Source organism: Lygodium microphyllum, chromosome 26 (assembly GCF_053477565.2).
Source record: "Lygodium microphyllum isolate KBCC chromosome 26, Lygodium_microphyllum_v1.1.10, whole genome shotgun sequence".
NCBI lineage: Eukaryota > Viridiplantae > Streptophyta > Polypodiopsida > Schizaeales > Lygodiaceae > Lygodium > Lygodium microphyllum.
Genome location: NC_141160.1, coordinates 69,911,408 through 69,931,335, shown reverse-complemented (window position 1 = coordinate 69,931,335; position 19,928 = coordinate 69,911,408). Strand labels below are relative to the sequence as shown.

The 19,928-nt window shown below is 43.5% G+C and overlaps 1 protein-coding gene across 1 annotated transcript; it reads right to left on the bottom strand.

Moving 5' to 3' along the window:
- Positions 1–5,305: 5,305 nt before the first annotated feature.
- Positions 5,306–7,893, bottom strand: LOC148013378 (uncharacterized). Its single transcript, XM_087667881.1, has 3 exons — positions 7,394–7,893; positions 7,245–7,259; positions 5,306–7,199 (listed from the first exon to the last, which is right to left on the bottom strand). The coding sequence occupies exons 1-3, from the start codon at positions 7,559–7,561 to the stop codon at positions 5,331–5,333; spliced, it is 2,052 nt and encodes a 683-aa protein (XP_087524007.1). The 5' UTR covers positions 7,562–7,893; the 3' UTR covers positions 5,306–5,330.
- Between the last annotated feature and the right edge of the window lie 12,035 nt (positions 7,894–19,928).

Genomic DNA, 19,928 nt, shown 5'->3' with positions numbered 1-19,928 from the left:
GCTTAAAATGGGTAAGCACTTCTGATTTTTTCTTTAGAAAGTACAAAATAGTGTACTTGGACCAATCATCAATAAACGTTAGAAGGTAAGAGGAGCCGGTAAGTGAAGTAGCGGGCATGGGACCACAGAGGTCAGAATGAACAAGTTCCAAGGATCCTTTAGTCTTGCTCTTGGATCTAGGAAATTTGGTGCAGGTCATCTTTCCAAAGACACATGCCTCACATAAGGAAACTCGGCTCAGTTTGGGGTTAAAACCTTCCACCATATGGTGTGTTTGTAGAGTACGCATTCCCTGTACATGAGGATGACCCAACCGATAGTGCCATAGCAAGTTGTCCTCATCTTGAGTGCTAGCAACAGCGTAAAGCTCCATGCTGGGGCTAATAACTGCCAATCCTAGGGGATAGAGACGACCTTGCTTGGGGAAAATGAGGTGTGTGGGAACACCAGAAGGAGAAGGGGTCTTGATAGCACAATAGTTGTGTTGAAACTCCACCGAAGTACCATGGCTTGTCAGCTCATTGACTGAAAGAAGGTGCTTTGTTAAGCCGGGGACATAATACACATTTGGAATCACAATAGTAGCACCAGTAGGTAGCTGCAAATGTAGAGACCCTTTTCCAACAGCTTGGTATAAGGCATCATCACCCAGACGAACCTCAAGAGATGAGGTTGGGTGATAGTCATGTAACCATTCTTGGGTGCCCGTCATATGGTGTGTGGCACCAGTGTCAAGGTACCAAGCATCAGTACCAAAAGTTGGAGTGGCTATAGCAGCATAAAGGTGCATGGTAGCAACATCATCAATCACCTCATCAGCAGAATAGGCCAAGTTTGCATTCAATCGAGGGCTCGGAGTGTTACGAAGCTGATGTCTTTTAGTGCGACATTGTCGCTCAGTATGGCCTCTGCGATGGCAGAAATTACAGACAGAGACATTATTATTAGAAGGAGAAGATCGCATCATAGTGACAGGAAACGGCCGGAACGGCCCCCCGGCACGTGGAATCGCCGTCCCCGGAATGTATCCGTCATGGACCGCGTTTCCAAATGATGGAACGTTCCCTGTCCCGTTTCAGACAGGGAACGTCTGAAACAGGACAGGGAACGCCACGTGGCAAAACTTACCTGCGCCCGGTCGCGTCCTGCTCCCGCCTGCATCCTGCTCCCACTTGCATCCTGCCCCCAGCCACCTTCATTCTCTTCCTTCTTCTTCTTTCTTCTCTTCCTTCTCTTCCCTCTCTTCCTTCTTTTTCTTTCTCTTCTTTCTCCTCCCACCTCCAACCTCTTCCTTCTCTTCCTTCTTCTTCTTTCTCTTCTTTCTCTTCTTTCTCTTTCTTCTCTTCCTTCTCTAGGTTTGGCGTTCCCGTTCCTACTTACTTCATGAATTTTGATTTTTTAAATGCCGTTCCCGTTCCCACGTCCCCTTTCCCTAGGTTTGGCGTTCCCGTCCCCGTCCCCGTCCCCGTCCCCGTTCCCCGTTCCCGTTCCCCGTTTCATGTTTCTATGATCAATGCTCTTGTACGGACATGCATGCCTCAAGCTCTCAATGGTTGCATGATTTGTGCCAGTAATATCCTGAGTCATTGTCTCATACAGCGGCCTTGTAAAGGCTAAATATTTGGATGACAGGAAATCTTGCGCCTTAGGCACATTTGTGTGTGGCCATTTGCGGTTATCACTTGAAGCATCATGGTTGTTTGTGAAGGAGTTGTTCCCTCCATTGGATTCCTCGCTGCTTTCAGAAACAGAAACAGAATCAGCATCTAAGGAGTATACATCTAAAGACATACAATCTTCTCCACTGCTGTCAATGATGTCTGCTGGAATTTGATCCTCTCCAGAAGCATATGCCATGGAGCCTGCCATTTGCAAGGATTACAATGTGTTTACTTAGCAGGGGGGTTGCCTTCTTTGCAGAACGCTTGATTCTATGCATCGCCAATCAGACCTTATCCATTCTGTGCATCCAGATCAAGCACGAATTCCGTTGCATGAATCCATTGCCATGCAAACATTCAAAAGTACCTTATCCAGTCAGTGCATCCAGATCAAGCACGAATTCAGTTGCATTTTGCATTCAAATGTACCTTATCCCTTCAGTGCATCTAGAACAAGCACGATTTCAGTTGCATTCTCCATCCAGATCACACACGAATCCAGATCAAGGCATGAATTCTCCGTGCATGTCGCATATTGGGTGCTTCGAAGGTGGTGCAGGCATTCAAATGTACCTTGTTCATTCATCAGCGCATCCGGATCAAGGCACGAATTCTCCATGCATGTTGGGTGCTTCGAAGGTGGTGCGAGCATTCAAATGTACCTTATCCATTCATTCAGTGCATCCAGATCAAGGCACGAATTCTCCATGCATATTGGGTGCTTCGAAGGTGGTGCGAGCTTTCAAATATACCTTATCCATTCATTCAGTGCATCGAGCTGGATCAAGTACGAATTCAATTAACTGCATTCTCCATCTCTGCAGATCAAGCACGAATCCAGCTGGATCAAGCTTGGCACGAATTCTCCATGCATATCGCGCGCGTACTGGGTTGCTTCAAAGGTGGTACAAGCCCGGTTTTTTCATTCGAATTTAAACTCTGTTCCCTTTTTTTAAAAAATAAAAAAGCAAGGCCGGGCACCCCAGGATCCGGGCACTTCCGAGACCGGGCACGCCCGGGGCCAGGCACCCTAGGATCCGGGCACTTTCGAGGCCGGGCACGCTCGGGGCTGGGCACATTTGGAGCCGGGCACATTTTGGGTTGGGCACTTCCAAAGCCGGGCACATTCGGAGCAGGGCACGCGCGGAGCCGGGCACTTGGGCGACAAGACGAATATCCGATCGAATTTCGCAGTCAACGTGATCGACGGCCCAGATGATCGGATGTGATGGGGGCAAAAAGGGGGCCGTCGATCACCACTCTCCCCTCCTTAAAGACCCCCCCCTTACCATAGACACGAGGCCGCAGGCCCCCATCGGAGAGGTCCAGCCCTGTCACGCGGCCTGTGCGGCATCGCATGTGACGCCCCTCTACCCGAAGCAACAGCTGGTCTTGGACACCTGCGCCTTCCACGTGTCCAGGTAGCTGCACGGGTCCCCAGTCACGGCCGCTTTGAAGGCGAACAAGGCCGCCCGGTCCTGGGCTGCGCAGATTGCCGCCCCCTCGTCCTGCTGCAACACTACGGCCCCAGCTACTCTAATCAACCGCTACTACTCTAATCAACCACACATAATTAGTCCTCCTCCGCTCGTGGACATTGGCCGGCGCCATCGTGCGGGAATTTAGTGTTAATTTAATGTTGTAATGGCTTGTTGCAAGTAGCTGATGGCGTGCAGACACTAACTGATCGCCCCTCCTGCACGAGCTAGCTAATGGTTGACTTCTGTAGGTAGCCTACTGAGAGGTCAGCTCGAGTCTCAGTAGGAATATTGTTGGCGATAAACAAATACTTCGCCTATTTCCCTATGGTTCAGTATCTATTAAGTTTTATTTAAAATTACGAATGTATATATTGAAGCGTCACAACCTAACTGAAAAGGAAAAACGCTTCTTGTAAATAACCCACGAACCTGATTAATGAAATACACAGAAAACTTGTCTACACAGAGCAACCTGTCTTGTCATCATCGTCTACAATTCTGATGAGATTCTGAATATGTTCTCTCTTCATAACTCTGAATATATATTGTCTGTTTAATAGTCGTCTACATGGTATCAAAAACTGACGATTACTAATTCTGTGATCCTGTAGCCCTCTCGCTTCCTCTTGCTGCAGATTTAGCCTCTTGATTTGATCCAGACCTATCAAGAAGCAATGGCTGCGGCATCAACTTCCTCATCCCTCACAAAATTCTACCAAATCGAAAAGCTTCAAGGCAATAATTATCTTCCATGGAGTCTTCGCATCAAGATGGTCCTTGAGAAAGCTGGAAATTGGGGAGTTACTGATGGCTCAGAACCTGACCCTGCAAAGCAACCTAGTGCAGCCGGCGCCCAACCTCCTACTGACGCAGAGAAAGCGGCATGGAAGAAGAAAGATCTGGAAGCCAGAACGGAGATCATTATGCATCTTGGTGACCGTCAACTTCAACTTGTTCGAACGCTGGAAACTGCTTATGAAATGTGGGCACTTCTCAAGACGCAGTACCAACAAACCAATGTTGTCTCCCGTGTTCTTCTTCACAAACAACTAAATGAAATCCAGATGGTGTCCTACCCTACCGCTGAGGCATTTCTCGAAGCTTGGCAGGCTGCGAATGACAATCTACTCATTGCGGGACTTCACCTTCCTGAGGAGGTCCAAGTAAACATTTTGCTTGCTGCTTTACCTGATTCATGGCAATCTTTTGTCTCTCAGCATTCTACTACACCTAATCTGAAGCTAACTACCTTGCTGGCTAATATAAGACAAGAAGATCAGATTCGAAACAAGGGCAAAAACATCATAGCCCCAAGTACCTCTCCCATTACTCCTCAAGCCATGCTTGCTGGTGGTTATCGGCCAAATTCCCGCTTTCGACCACATCAATTCAGCACCCAACAAATCCGTCCGTCTTTTGGAACATGGCAATCCCGTTCCTTCATGCAACCTATGTTTAATCCCTCTCGTTTTTGCAACACTATGCGACCCATAGAAACATGAAACGGGGAATGGGAACGGGGACGGAGACGGGAACGCCAAACCTAGGGAACGGGGACGTGGGAACGGGAACGGCATTTAAAAAATCAAAATTCATGAAAAAAAATTAATATTTCACTCATAATCCATGTGGACTCTGGAGTGTTAAAACTTAAAACCAAGGTATATAATCCACAAGGACAAATCATTTTAAGTTTTAACTTTAAGATATCATGCATTATTTTAAAACTACTCATTAGAAATTGAATTGCAACTTACAAGGCTCAAGAGGTAAGATATTCAATTATAAATAATAAAATCCATAATACATATGCCAAAAATCATAAATGATAAAACAATGAACAATGAACTAAACTTAAAAGTCTAAGCTAAAAGAACATGCCTATGGTACCATTGCCAAAAAACTTAAAAGATTACAAATATGAAATTGAAGTCTAATCTTTGAAAGAACATGCTCATTGCCCCAAAAAAGACTGCAAATATAAAGTCTAATCTCTAGACTAAAGCAAAATGCGGCATGCCAAAATAGCCCAAAGGGCAACTGCAAGACTGCAAGACTCAAGTACAAATATAATATCGACATGGCACAACTGTCAACAACCCAAGTGTCACAGTGTCATCAATGATCATAATATCATATATAATGTAAATGTGTCATGTATCATGAGACTCGTGATAAGTAAGCTAAATCAAAGATCATGATCATGATCTGAGGCTGCTCTAGCCACTCCTGAAGTGCCAGCCTCATCATCATGTGTACCATGAATTGCTGCATCTCCCTCAACATCAGCATGTGTCTCCTCTTCTTGCTGCATCTCCCACTCTGTGAATGGATCAGGCTTTGTTGTCATACTGTTACATAACATCCTCAAATTAGCACTAACGAATACTAGATCGTTTGCCCTCTCCACACCAAGACGGTTCCTCTTCTTTGAAGCAATGTGAGCGTAGGTACTCCACAATTGCTCCAAACAAGAGGACCTAACTGACTGACTCAAAATACGGATGGCTAGTTGCTGTAACTCAGGACCATCCGAACCATAGTCATCCCACCACAAAGCTGCCCCAATCTTACAGCGATCCTCCTGTGCATCCCCACAACCAAAAGAACCCCGAAAGGTCCTATAACATGAAAGCTGATCTCTGATCTTTCGTCTAGTGCCATGATCAGGCACTAGACAAGACAATATAAGTCTCCATGCATCCATAACCTCACTGTCATTCTCCTGACCCTTGCCCTGGAACTCAGGATCCACAACAAATGCAGCTGCATGCATGGGTGAGCTATAGGAGTTCCACCTCGTCACAACTAAGTGGTGTATTTCCTCATATGCCTCATCATTTGGTGCCAACTCCTGCAACTTTTCATTCAGTCTGTCCATAGCCTCATATACCTTGCCAATGCAAGGTTGCATAGCATCCATAACCCTCAATAAATGTACAATGGGTGATACCATAGCATCTATCAGCTTTACATCATCCCAAAAAGTGGAGTTATTTGCTTTCTCCAAGCATAAGATACCTGTAGGAGTATCTGCCAATGTTGATGAGGTAAACTCATCACTAAGAAATAACTGCCTCAAGGCACCACTGCATTCTCTTAACCTGCCTAGCATCAAGAAGTTAAAGGCAAATCTGGTATCAGAGTATTTTAAAAGTGTCTTCTTCGACTGCAAAGAAAAGTGATGGCGAAGAAATTGGTGATTCAAAACAAAGCTAACCATTTGAGCTCCTTGCTCTATGACAGGTGCAATCCATGACAGGTTACCAATATCCTTTAGTAGGTTGTTCAAGCAATGAGCCATACAATATGAAACTGTGATATGTGGATAATATCCCTGAATAATAGCACCTGCTGCCCTATTTGCAGGCTCTCCATCTGCAACAAATCCCACAACATGCTCTGGGCCAATAAGCTCAACACCTGTAACCCACTCTGCTGCCAGTACATCTGCTGACTTTCCTGTCCCCGATGCATCATGTGAAGATATAAAATACATTTCCCCACGAGAATAAGCAACCATACCATGAATGGATCGCTTGCGTGTATCACTCCAACCATCAGCAATCAAGGAAACTCCATTTTTAGCCCACATGCTCTTTCTAGTCACTGCTGCTTGCTCAACAAGGCGCTTTTCCTTGTCGAGCAAAGTGGTGCGTAAGGTCTCTGATGATGGAGGTACATACGAAGGGCCATACTCACCAATCTTCTTGCACATCAATTTAAAATACTCTGACCTGGCTGCACGAAATTGAATGTGGTCATGATAAAAAAAGCGTGCCACTGATGTATCCACCTCTTCCTTCTTCTTGGGATCCCAACTAGCATCAAGTGTGCTTTGTCTACGTGCAACATGTGGCGTTGTTGATGCCATGGCCGATGCAATGCCTGTAGTAGGTGTGGAGGTAGCACTTCCTGATACTGACCCTGCTCTAGATACATCTGATGGGGATGGTGTCACAAAAGTTGCAGGGTCAACTGCAACATGTCGTGGTCTAGATGCAAGATAAGCTTGTTGACCTGCTACACGGTCACAAAGCTCCCTTTGCTTCTCCAAGGTCACATTTGGACAAAACTGCACCTCTGAATTTGGCTCATGTAGAAGATGAGCTCGGACCTGATTATGCATAAATATTAAAATTTAAAATGGAACAAGTGGCAATTGGTAGTCCATATTCTAATATTTAAGTAACTTTGAAAAATTAAAATCAATAAAAATTTGAAATACAAATGCTCAGCTCAATGGATTACCTTGTTTGCTCCACTAGTTCGCTTGTATGGGCAAAGCTTGCAAGTCCATGGTCGAGATCCTCCACCACTCAAAGGGCGGTCAGCATTTACTTCTTCCCACCATGACCAATCATCAGACCTTCCTCCTCGACCACCAACCCGACGAGCGGGGCGGGAAGATGAAGCCATTTATGATTTCAGGCTGAAAATTGAAGGCCTTAGGTTCAAGAGTCGAGAGAAGGAAAAATTGAAGGCTGAAAATTGATTATTGAAGGCTCGAGAGAAGGGAGAAGGCTCAAGAGTCAAGACTCACTCAAGAGTCGAGAGAGAAGGGAAAGGGAGAGAAGGGAGAAGAAGAAGAAGGTTCATGGAAGAAGGAAGAAGAGAAGGGAGAAGTGAAGAGAAGGTAGAAGGAAGAAGAGAAGGTAGAAGGAAGAAGAGAAGGAAGAATAAGAAGAGAAAGAAGAAGAAGGAAGAGAAGGAAGAGGTTGGAGGTGGGAGGAGAAAGAAGAGAAAGAAGAAGAAGGAAGAGAGGGAAGAGAAGGAAGAAGGTGGCTGGGCCTAGGGGCAGGAGAATTGGGCCAGGCTGAGGCGGGAGCAGGAGAAATGGGCCATGCGGGAGCAGGGGGACGTAGGTGGGAGCAGACGGGACGCAGGCGGGAGCAGGCGGGACGCAATAGAAGAGGGCGCAGGAGGAAACTGGGCGCGGGCGAAAACTGGGCACAGGTCATTTTGCCACGTGGCGTTCCCTGTCCCGTTTCAGACAGGGAACGCAGCAAGGAGCGTCCCTGCTGCGTTCCCTGTCTGAAACGGGACAGGACTCTCCCTGCTGCATTCCCTGTCTGAAACGGGACAGGGAACGTTCCATTTTTTGGAAACGCGGTCCACGCCGGATACATGCCGGGGACGGCGATTCCGCGTGCCGGGGGGCCGTTCCGGCCGTTTCCTGTCACTATGCTTCAGGCTCTCAAAGTCATTCCTTCATGTTCCACACTCTTACTGAAAAAACACACACAATACAGAGATAAAGTGACCTAGTGTAAGTGTAGACTAGACAGACTAACTCTAGTCAGGTCACTAACTGACTACTAACCCGACTTATTTAATGTAGTCACATGTAGACAACTGCACACTCTAGCTGTCATAGATGTCGGTCATAGATAAAGACACACTGACGGTGAGCTTGATTCCTAATAGTAGAGCTTAGTGATTGAACGGGAATGCCTCTGTGAGCTGCTATATGTAACACCTTTGCTAGAGATCTAGTGACATCCATAAGAGGTTCAAGCTGGTCTAGCTGTCTTAAGCCATCTTGTACTGCATCACCATGGATATGCGAAGTTTGCTCTAGAAACTCATAGTGCGGAAATGTGTGTGCTTGTGTGCATGTTTCTTGTATTCGACCACATGCCAGGGTAAATTTCAGGATTGCATGGTCAACTGCTATGCTGATGGGCTTGGCAAATATCTCAAATCGCCTAATTTTTGGAATTAAAGCTAGCGACCCCATTACATAGTCCACAATGCTGGCTCCTTTTTTACTATTCCAACAAGTGAAAGCGTGGTTTTTAATTTGCGCTCACAATGCTTAGTGATGTTGGTATGCATAGTCCGCTTTTTTATGGAAACAATGCATCATGGTTTCACATCTTGGACTACAGATGATAATACTTTCATGCTTTCAGAGGATAGGTGATAATACTTTCATGGCCCTATCTCATAGAAGAGGTGTTACACTAACATTAACTCCTCCCACAAAATGGTTGCCATGGGATCTAGAGGTCAAGAAGCTAGTGTAGAAGATATCAGATGGAAGATGAGTAATGAGAATCATCACCATACCTTTGGATGATATCGTCCTGCCAAGGGATGCAAGCGCATCCCGCAACTCCTCCATCTTGTTGATGTGATCCTTCGTAGAAGAAGAATCATCGACGGGAAGCATTTAGAGCTTCTTTTCTGTGGTAATACGGTGGGCAAAGGTCTTCAGCTGGTAGAGAGAAGATAGCTTTGTCCAAACCTTAGCTTTGTCCTCCACTGAACAAGGTAGCGGGGTTTGTCCTCCACTGAACAAGATATTCCCATGATCCCCGTTCATTACAAACCATCCCGTCTCATAAAGTTTTTGTCCTCAAAAACAAGGGATGTAGTCATGGACTGTAAGAGTGTGCTGTAGGAAATCGGCCATAACTTTGTGTGGGCAACTCCGAATGGGACAATTGAGGTGTCGTTACGGAGCCCATGAGATGTACTTTCAGCCCATGTGGCTGGGGCGGGGCTGCAATCAGGTCAGGACCAAAACTGGTACAAAATAAAGGGCTGTCTAGGAATTTCTAGCATGCAGTCCCAGATGGTATGGCTGGAGAAAAACAGCCATAACTTCCACTAGTTATGTCTACCACTGATACCGTGTCTACCAAGTATTTTGATAGTGTTGCTTCTAAGCAGTGAAGCACATTACATCATGGTATGTCCTATTTATATTCTTAAAATGTACACCTAATGGGGGTTCAGTCACATGTGCCAATGATGTCTCTCAGTTGTCAAAGGCATTGGAAAGGTGTCAGTCTTTGGTGATGTATTTGCATGTGCTTTATGTCACACTGGTAAAGAAAAATCTAGCTTCTGTTTAGCATCGCCAAAGTTGGATGCCAAGTTACTTTTGATGGTACCTGTTGCTTGGTCTATGTCTTATGCATGATAGCGGTATAGTGTTTACTAGGACTCTTGCCAGAAGCTTATATATTCTCAATGCTTATGGGGCAGAGAGGCTGTTTGTGGATGCTTTTAGTGGCGCTGCTATGTTTGTGGCTTCTCTTGGATTTGTATGCATCCTTTTCAGACCTAGGCAAGGCCTACAGGAGTAAAAATATATTTTATGATTAAAACATTAGGTTCTTTTGGGATATGTGCATGTACTGCAAAAAAGTTTAGCAGTCCAAGCTAGAGACAAGTGGTGAAGTTTGTGGGTTGACACACAATAGAGTGTACACATGATCATCAAATATGTTGGAATTCACAAATGCATGTCAATCTATCACATCTTTGGTGATTGCTTAATATAACCTGGTGGTTTACCCCTTTCGAAACTCCATTTAATCTTAGCCTAATATTATCAAAGTATGAGTGTTATGCTTATGGTTAGGTCATTTTTTGTTGACTGTTTTTGAACTTCAAGAGTACTGCACCTTTAGAGAGCTCTCTATTTTATTGTAAGCAATTTTGATCAATTTGAAGGACCTCAACTGCCTCATGAACTTCTGGGAGGGTCCTTAAGACTCCTTCGAGTCCACTCCTATGCATGGTTTTAGTGGAAGCTGAGATAAACCATTCGGCAATGCTGAGGTGGTTGCCATGATTATATTGCTGGACTTGGTATACAATAACTCCAAAATTACTTTTAAGATTCCTTCTGTTTCTGCTGCCTTGGTTTTGTAAATCTCAAAAGTGCTGATTGCCCTTCTTAAAGCTGGCTGCTCCTGTGTGTGTAGTCAGCAGCCTGTTTTTCTGCATTCAGATTGCTTGACAGCTCTATGCAGCATAGCGTTGTATCATCCCTCACAAATTTTTCAAAGCCTTGCTATTTTGTCAGCATGATGCTGAGGAAGGGCTTTGGGTCTATTTTGATCTTTTAATATATTCTGTGGGTCAATCTCTATGCACTGGAGTGTTTCTACATTTAATGAAAAGCTTAAAGGCAGAAATTCTTTCCCGACTGTCAGAATATGCTTTTAAGAACACAATGTCAGAATTCAAGAACACAAGATGATTGTCTATTGGGATTCTAGAGTTTTACTATTTTACATTTCAGTCTAAATTTTTGGTTTGACAGTGGAGTTATTTTTCATGACATGTTAGCCATAAACTTTGGATTTCGGATATAATATGTATGTGATTCAAGCTTGAACTTTGACTGTTTGTGTGCATGTGGAATGACAACATCTATATATGGCTAATTGGTTCTTATAGGTGATTTGAACTTTGACTGTCTTTGTGAACATGTCGAATGACAGCATATATATGAGCAATTGATTCTTACAAGTGATTTTATAGATTCTTGCATCAAATTTGGACTGGTGTTGGTGGATTTTCTGAGACAAGTCAGCATGCGTGCATTTGTTTAATATATATGTGCTTATTGCTCTTTCCCTATTTTGTTGGGTAGGGGCAAAACAAATAGCAAGCAAGACAAAACACTACATACATGAGAAAAATTGTAAGGTTTGAAACACGATACACCTATAGGAAATGGTCCCTATGCTTCCAAAATTGAGCTACTGTTCCTAGCATCTATCTAGATGCTCCAGCTTGATATCGCCTATAACACCTGTAGTTGATCTAGAAACAAGTACCATTTCAGACTAAATTCTGAGCTAGCCATAAATTCACAGAGACACTGGCTTGGCGGTTTGTTGTCTTCCAGTTTCAGTGATGCATGCCAGACTTTATGCATCATGGGTGCTGCTACTCTGTCAATGTCCTTCCTGCCATATCCTTGTGGTGTTAGGTTGCCCCTAATTAAAACTGATGTGTCCATTAGCTTTATAGTCTCTTTGTAGGCAGGGAACAAATTGGGAAGATCCTGTGGTAATCTGTGAGCCTGTTTGACAAGGATTCTGTTGATTGACACTGTCAAAGGCTGTTGAATTGATTGCGGGACATACATGTGTATACCATGTGCACTCCACACATGTATGTTACATGCATACATACACACCCTTAATGTGCACCATGTAAGTGTGTACTGCTTGCAATATTAGGTAGGTTGAGGTGCTTGAATATTTTGCTAAATCTCGACTCATGAGACATCTACTCAGCATAGGCTTTTAAACTTTCAATTCCTAAGTACCATAAAGTTGCCTGCAAAAGTAATTGTTTGGCATGAGATGATTCCTGTTATTGAAGATCATGATTTTACAAACAAAACTTTTTCTGAAAGGTTTGCCTCTGGCCATGCGAGAGCTAGGATATCCATTTATTAAGCATGATGTCTATTTTGGTGCCCTGAACAGTTGTATATTTCCTATCTGCCAAACACGTTTCATACTTGTTGCCATTTTGGTAGACTCTTAGTTAAAAGATTGGATCATGTTTACAACGTGTTGTTTTAACCTATTAACATACGTATGCTAGCACCTTTTTCTCAGTGAGACCACTTTTGCAATCAATAGTAGTCTATTTTGAAATGGTGTTGATAGGTGTAGTGGGTCTCACTGCAGGTCCTCCTAGAGCATGATATTCTACATCTCTGCCAATGTTAAGGTTGAGGTGTGGCTAAGAATGGAACTGGCTGTTAGACTTTGGACAACTGGTGTTCTCGACTTGAGGATAAACTTATGGTTATCATAGGAAAAAGGTTAAACTGCCAAGCCCACACAAACGGAACCAAAGTTAAAGTTGAAATGGAACCAAAGTAAAAACTGCGTAATACCCCTCGTTTACATAGACGTGTCACAGCCCCAAATGGCGTAGTCAAAATTTACCATGAATTGCAAAATTAACTCAGGGCAGACATCGAAGCTGCAAATAGAAATATGTAATCTTCTTAATGAGTGTCAACAGTTTCCAAGCCACATGAACGTGTCAATGGAAGCTGACAGTTTACAAAGCCAAAATTGATCCGCCTCAAGAGAAAGCAGATGCACAGTCAACTGTTGTTGATGCAAATATGAAGTCTTTACAAGAGCCTCGCCAGAATGGCCTAACGTGTACAATGCATTCTACCCATCCCCAGGTCCACAGTTCAAAAACATCCCATGAAACTATGGCTGGAGATCAACACCCACTCAGACACTGCCGGCCACGCGAGAAACCCATTGACTCAAGGTCCTCCTCATCTGCACAACATCATCGTGCTCGAACCATCGCTTTGTCAGCTGCATGAAGACAAGGATTCAGATTAGATTGAGCCAACCTAAATCAATCCATGTTAGTGCATGTACTAAATATACTCACAAAAGATGCCATAACCACTCCCTGCAAGCAAGCCTCCACTAGCAGGCGCATGTAATGCATCACATAATACCCACAATCAACGGCGTTCGGTTGGCACGATATCACCGCCTGCACAGGAGGGTTGCTTAGTATGGTTTCATGGCGACGCTCCGCAGCCCATATCTGCTCCACGGCCAGCTTAGCCATCTCACTCATCAATGGAGTGGGTGGCTTGTTCATAGGATCCAAGAATAGCAGCCCCGGCTTCTGATGCAACTTAGTCACCCCATGCCCCGAACAGTTGAAGCACACAAACAATGTCCAATGACCGCTCATGACCAGGGGTAAAAACACAATGTCACATAGCTCATCAATCGGAGACATAAAGTTGGCCAAGCTCGACTTTGTAGATGTAGTGCATGCCAAGCCAACCCACAGGGGATCAACAATCCAGAATTTGCAGCTTATTTCCTCCTGCAGGCTGAACTCCATCCACAGCGCAAAGAAGTTCATGTCCAAGGTGCTGGCCTGCTGTGCGGGATCTTTCAATTGTTCAAAGAAGTCCCCCTGTACTGGCAACTCCAGTTGGAGGCGTTCTAGAAAAGTCCAACCATTGGATTGTGCTCGTGTCTTCTATAAAGTTTTTTCCTACTAATGATCTACGTAGTGAACATTGGGATCATCAAGATCTTACTCTAGCTAAGATTAAATCAATATATTACTAATCTATAATTTTTAGGTAGAATAGCAATCTATCTAAACCAAATTCATTGCTATATCTATTGAGCTAGTCTCAATGCATTGTATGAGGGGCTACATGTGAGAGACGGAGAACAATGAAGCATGAGAAGACCTGATTCATATTTCTTATCATTGTACTTCTTATATTCAATCAATACATTATCTCTTTGAGTGTGTTCAATCACTACTCCAATCAACTATCCATGTCATTTTCTTATCATTTACTTTTAATTACATGAGTTGAAGTGTTAGGAACGTCATTCTAAGAGTTTATCATGGTATCAGAGCTTAGTTTTCTCAGGTTATCTTTTTAGGATCATCATTCTCTATGTTTCACTCAATATTAGCAACAAGAGGCGAGAGGCATTCTTCCTAGCTCTTAGCTAGAGGTTATTATGGCAAATTTCGTCCCTATCCCTTCCCAAAATACATTCTTGTTAAATCCCTCGTCTTCTACAAATGGCTCCAAGTGACATCTCATTGCTCAATTATACAAGCAAGCTGGACAAAAACAAGTACAATACATGAAAGTTCAAAATGCAAACTCTATTTAATGATTGAAAACATGTGGAAGATTATTACAGGTGAAGAAGGAAGACTAACTCATAGAGGTGGATAAAGAAATGATTGGAATAGAAGAGCAATCCAAGCTCAAAGCTTCATCAACATCAACATAAGTGATAGCATAGTCAACTATATTTAAAATGTAACAAGTGCAAAAGTGGCATGGGACATCTTAGCAAAGATGATGGAGAGTAAGAGTACCATTAGAGTAATGCATATAAGTCTAAGCTGAATGAAATATCAAAAACTCAAAAGAAAGTATGCATAATTATTTGTTGAAGATTAAAGACACTGAAGATAAACTAATTGCATTAGGTGAAAATTTCAAAGAGGAAGAGATCTCGCAAATCATTCTCCAGGTTGTGAAGAAAAAGTATAAGCACTTTTGTCACTTCCATTCCCATAAGGGAAATTTTCAATTCATAGAAGAAGAAAGATTCAAAGAAGAGACTTGGCTACAATAAACAAGAATCAACCCTTATAATGGTTAGAGGAGGCATTTGTCAAAATCATTTGTGAAAGAGAATGAAAGAGAGAGCAAGAGAGCTCAAAGCTTTGAGAGGGAGAGAGAGAGTAAGTGGGGGAGAGAGAGAGGGAGAGCTCATCACCATCATCGCCATTGCTATGCTGCCATACACAAAAAAAAAGGAGAAGGGTGCAAAGAAGAAAGGAGGGAAGACATGAAAGGGAGGTGCAAAGGGTTTAATCTTCAAGCCATTGAGGTTGGTATATTGCCTCATCTTGCTTTATTTTTGTGTTTTCTTATTTTCTTTAATTTTTTTGTTTGTGGAGATATGCATTGAGAGAGAGGGAGAGGAGGCAGGGAAAGAGGGAAAAGAAGAGAAGGAGAGGAAGAGAGAAATAGGGAGAGAAAGGGGAGAAGGGAAACAAAGAGGGAGGGGAAGAGAGAAAGAGAGAGATGAAGGGAGGAAGACAGGAGGGTGAGTGAGAGAAAGAATGAGAGAGAAAACAAAGAAAGGGAAAGAGAGAGAAAGAGGGTCAAAGAGGAGAAATAAAAAAAGAGAGGGGGAGAGAGAAGGAAGGAAGAGAGAGGGAGGAGATAGAAACGAAGAGCAAGGTAAAGGAGGGAGGAGAGTGAAAACGAGAGAGAGAGGGGGGAGAGGCAAATAAAGGCATTGAGAGAAAGAGAAAAATGAGAGAGAGAGAGAGAGAGAGAAGTAGGAAAACAACGCGAGCATGAGAGAGAGGGAAAAGAGAGAAAAGTAGAGGCCTGGGGATTCCACCTTATAGAACATGTAGGATACCATGTGAGTTCAAAAGAAATGATATTATATTTAGTAAAATTTACATGACAAAATGGATTTTTAAATTTGAATTTGAAACAAATCCGTAAGTTTAGTAAAGTAAAAGGGATCGTTTTAAAGCCTTATAGTATGTAAAGAAATGGTATTTATTAATATCATTTGAATGCACGTTATATAGTAATACCTCAAAACTATTCAATTCAAATACGTAGAAACCCTTACTATTCATATAGTATACAAAGGACTTTAAACATGGATGTAAATGTACCCCTATCCAATGCACTGCATCGGATTTGTAGAAAACAACACATGATTTTAATTGACCATAAAAATTTGTTGCTTTTTAAAAAAAAATCTGATGTATTACATCAAATTTGTGTGAAAAATATACACAATTTCAACTCAAGATACACACAACAATGTCTCTCTCCATGTCTTTGCACTCAGAGTGATTGATAGTTAATGGAAGGAGAGTTGCAAGGGCAAGGAGAAGGTAGTACATTACTAGCCAATTCACAAAGACAACGGACCGTTTCAATAATGTAGGTGCATATGCGAGGATGACTTGCAAAATGCTCCAAAAGATTACCGATTGTGCCGCGGAGCTGGGCATGATGGGGAAGGAGATGAAGTAGGTGGAGAGGTTCGACTATGAGGAGATATCCATCATCTTGTTAGTTATATATAAGGTTCAAGAAGGAATCATGGATTAAAAATATCCAAAGGCCTACCCACAAGGTGTAGTAATGGTCATGAGGAGAGATTGTGTGTATGCTCTCAGAACATTACCTAGATGGGTGGTGATGTTATTGCTCAACACATTCATTATTATGCAACATTAGAGGCTATAATTGACGAGGGGCATTGCTACAAGAAGTTGTGGGTGAAATGTGATGTGTGTGAAAAGTGATTGCGCATCCATTGGGAGGGTGATGGGTAAAAGGTGCCAACATGACTTCTCAATGTGAAACTATGCATCAAATTGAACTCTAGTTTTTGTTTCAAAATCCAAATTGTAATCTCTACTAATTCTATTGTCTTATCTGATGCTCTCACAACATCCATGGTAGTAGTGTGACACCATGCTATGCTCCTTGTCAATGTCACTTGAGATTATTTATTCTATGTATATTTTATATCATTTGAATAGATTCTATTTTAATTTTCCAACTATACCATTTGAATGGATTTTTTAAATGTTTAAAAGAGATCTTATGATAATGATACATTCAAGCATCTATAGAGTCCTGACACATACATTGTTGCAATTGTTTATCGTGTTTACCGCAGCGCAGAGGAGCGGGAAAATGGAGCAGAGGAGCAGGAAAATGGAAAAAAGGAAATAGCAAAAAAAGGCACAGGATAAAAGAAGGAAAATGCGCATTGACCAGTAACCAGACCCTGAAAAATTTAAATGTTCGGGCACGACCCTTAGAAAGCTTCAGTGTCGCCCCGAGACAGCAAAAGAGTAAAAGGCACACCATTAAATGTGGAAGCGCTCTCGAATCCTTGTAAAAGAGTGCCAGGCTCGTTCCTGTGCAAATTGTATGCATTAGTTGGGAATAGGATAAATTAGAATGGTGGGAAATGAGAAATGGGCCTAGGCTACGGCCGGCCATGTAAGAAAGGGGAAAAGGGGATGACCGCCCAAAAGGGATTTAGGGTTTTGCATATAAAGTTGAAAAGTGAATGAGAAGCTCATTCTTTGGTGTGTGGAAAAAGGAGTCTTCTTCTTCTTCTCTTCTTCTCTCCTTCTTGCTTGTGTGTGCTCTTGAAAGAGGGAGTGTGAGAGTGTGAGGGAGTGAGTGTGTGGGAGTGAGGGATCAAGAGGGTGAAGCTCTTCACCATCTCCTCTTCTCTTCTTCTCTTCTCTTCTCTTCTCTTTTCTCATGCGCGTGGCTATGGAGGATGGAGCTTGGAGATGGAGGAGGCTTGAGGATGCTTGAGCTAGCATCAAGAATCGTGGAGCTACCGGTGTGCAAGAGAGAGGAGGGTACTCGATCGAGCATCAAGGTAAGCTCACTACACTCATAGGATCGACGACGCATCAGCTAGGTGAGAGATAGCCATTAGAGCTCGCTTGAAACGCTTGAAGCAATAGGCGGTCCGTGGGTCTTGGCGGTTGAGCATGAGCTCCCTCTACATTTTGGTCTCATTGCCGGGACCAACAGATTCAAGCTTGAGCACTTGCGCGCCTCATATCAAGCATCGAAGTAGGGGATTCACCCCCGAAACGGAGCTTGAGATAGGTAGGAAGTTGGGTGTTTTTGATCTTCAAAGACAAGTAAGTATTTTGGGACATTTTGTGTATTTGATGATTGGAAAACATGGAGAAATTATTTCAGTTTTTTGCTTTCGATTCTTGTTGCGTTTAGAGTAGACTAACATTAGGAAATCGCACCCGAGAGGCATAGGGTTTGCTACTGTAAAATAGGGAGAAAATTAGGAAAAATAAGTGGAAAATGGAGGAAATGGTTATTTGAATGTGTAGGAATCGCAAGGAGAGTGATCAGTAACATCCGAGTAATGTCCAGCAGGGGTATAAGTTCTTGGAGGGCAAGGAAATCCTCATTTGCAACTAGTTGAGAGAGAGTGAGAGAGAGAACTTGGGTGACTCATTTCGATCGATCAGTGCGAGGAATTACGTTGCTATCGGCGATCCCCAAGTATATAGATCTCTTCCCCATCACTCCAGCATCATTCCTGTTGAATCTTGTAGCTTGTAATAATCAATACCTTAAGATTTTTGACCATTTCATGCTCGAAAGTGCGTTCGGGTCAGCGGAATCGGACATCCGATCCAGTGTCCGACTCTCAGAATCGAACGCTCGGGACAACTGTCCAATCGGACCATCCAGTCCAATCGAGTCACTCGGACCAACCCGTCAGATTTTGAAAATCAGACCATAGGAAATCGGACCACCTGTCCGATCGGACGCCTCGTCCGATCGAGGCAATCGGACCCACCCCTGTCTGATTCCTAGAATCCAACCCACGGATTAGGACACGTCAGTAATCGGACCACCCACCTGGTCCGATCGGAGCACATGTCCGATTTTCAAAAATCGAACACTTGATCCCTGTCCGATTTTGAGAATCAGACAGCTCAAATCGGACCCACCTGGTCCGATTCTGAGAATTGGACCACTAGTAAATCGGACGTCCAATTCTCAGAATCAGACACACCCTTAGGCAGAAAAAAAAAACATAAAAAATTGACCCCCGCGACCAACTGGAAGCGCAACCCGCTCCAGGACAATATAGCGAACGCCTTGTAGGCAGTTCCCGAAGTAGGAGTCACGACCAAGGGACAGGGGGACAGTGCTGGAGCACTTCCCAGTGACCTGACGCGTTGAGAACGGAAATCCAATCATAGGACCTATGATCGACCCCCGAGTGAACAGCAAGAAGCAGCGCAGACCCTAGAATCCGCTAGAACGGCCAGGACTTGAGCGACGAAGCTTATTAGGCCCGAGACGAGACAAGAGGGCATAAGGCACATAGAGATTATTTGTCGCACTCACATTGAATTCTGCACTTGAAGTACACATAAGAAAGATGAAAGCCTGATTGACTACAAGTGCACGAGAAATAACACACACTGAGTGATCATAAATTGAGGATTGTATTCAATAAGTCAAGGAACTCACTCAGATAAAACCACTCAAGGAACCCACCAGCAGGAGAGAACCAAGACATAGACAAACAAACCATTAAAGCGCAGAGTAGGACCAAGCAAGGAGCACCAAGGACGTGGATGTCAGGGCCACAGATCAGTCAACGACCATTGGCCAGGACAATCCAAGTTAGGGGAGAGACGAGCACACAATGATCTCCTGACCACGCTAGTGACTACCCCTATAACACTTAGCCTAGGAGATCTGCTTAGGCAGCATCCTACCCTATGGCGAGATATTAAGCAGTGGGTTGAAGGGTCACGAGAGCAGGTCACGACAGACCCTCAAGACCATGATGCAGAAACGCAATTACCAAGTTTTACGCTATACTCTATGCCTAAATCCTTGCACGTCAATGCCTTCTGGGAAGGTTCC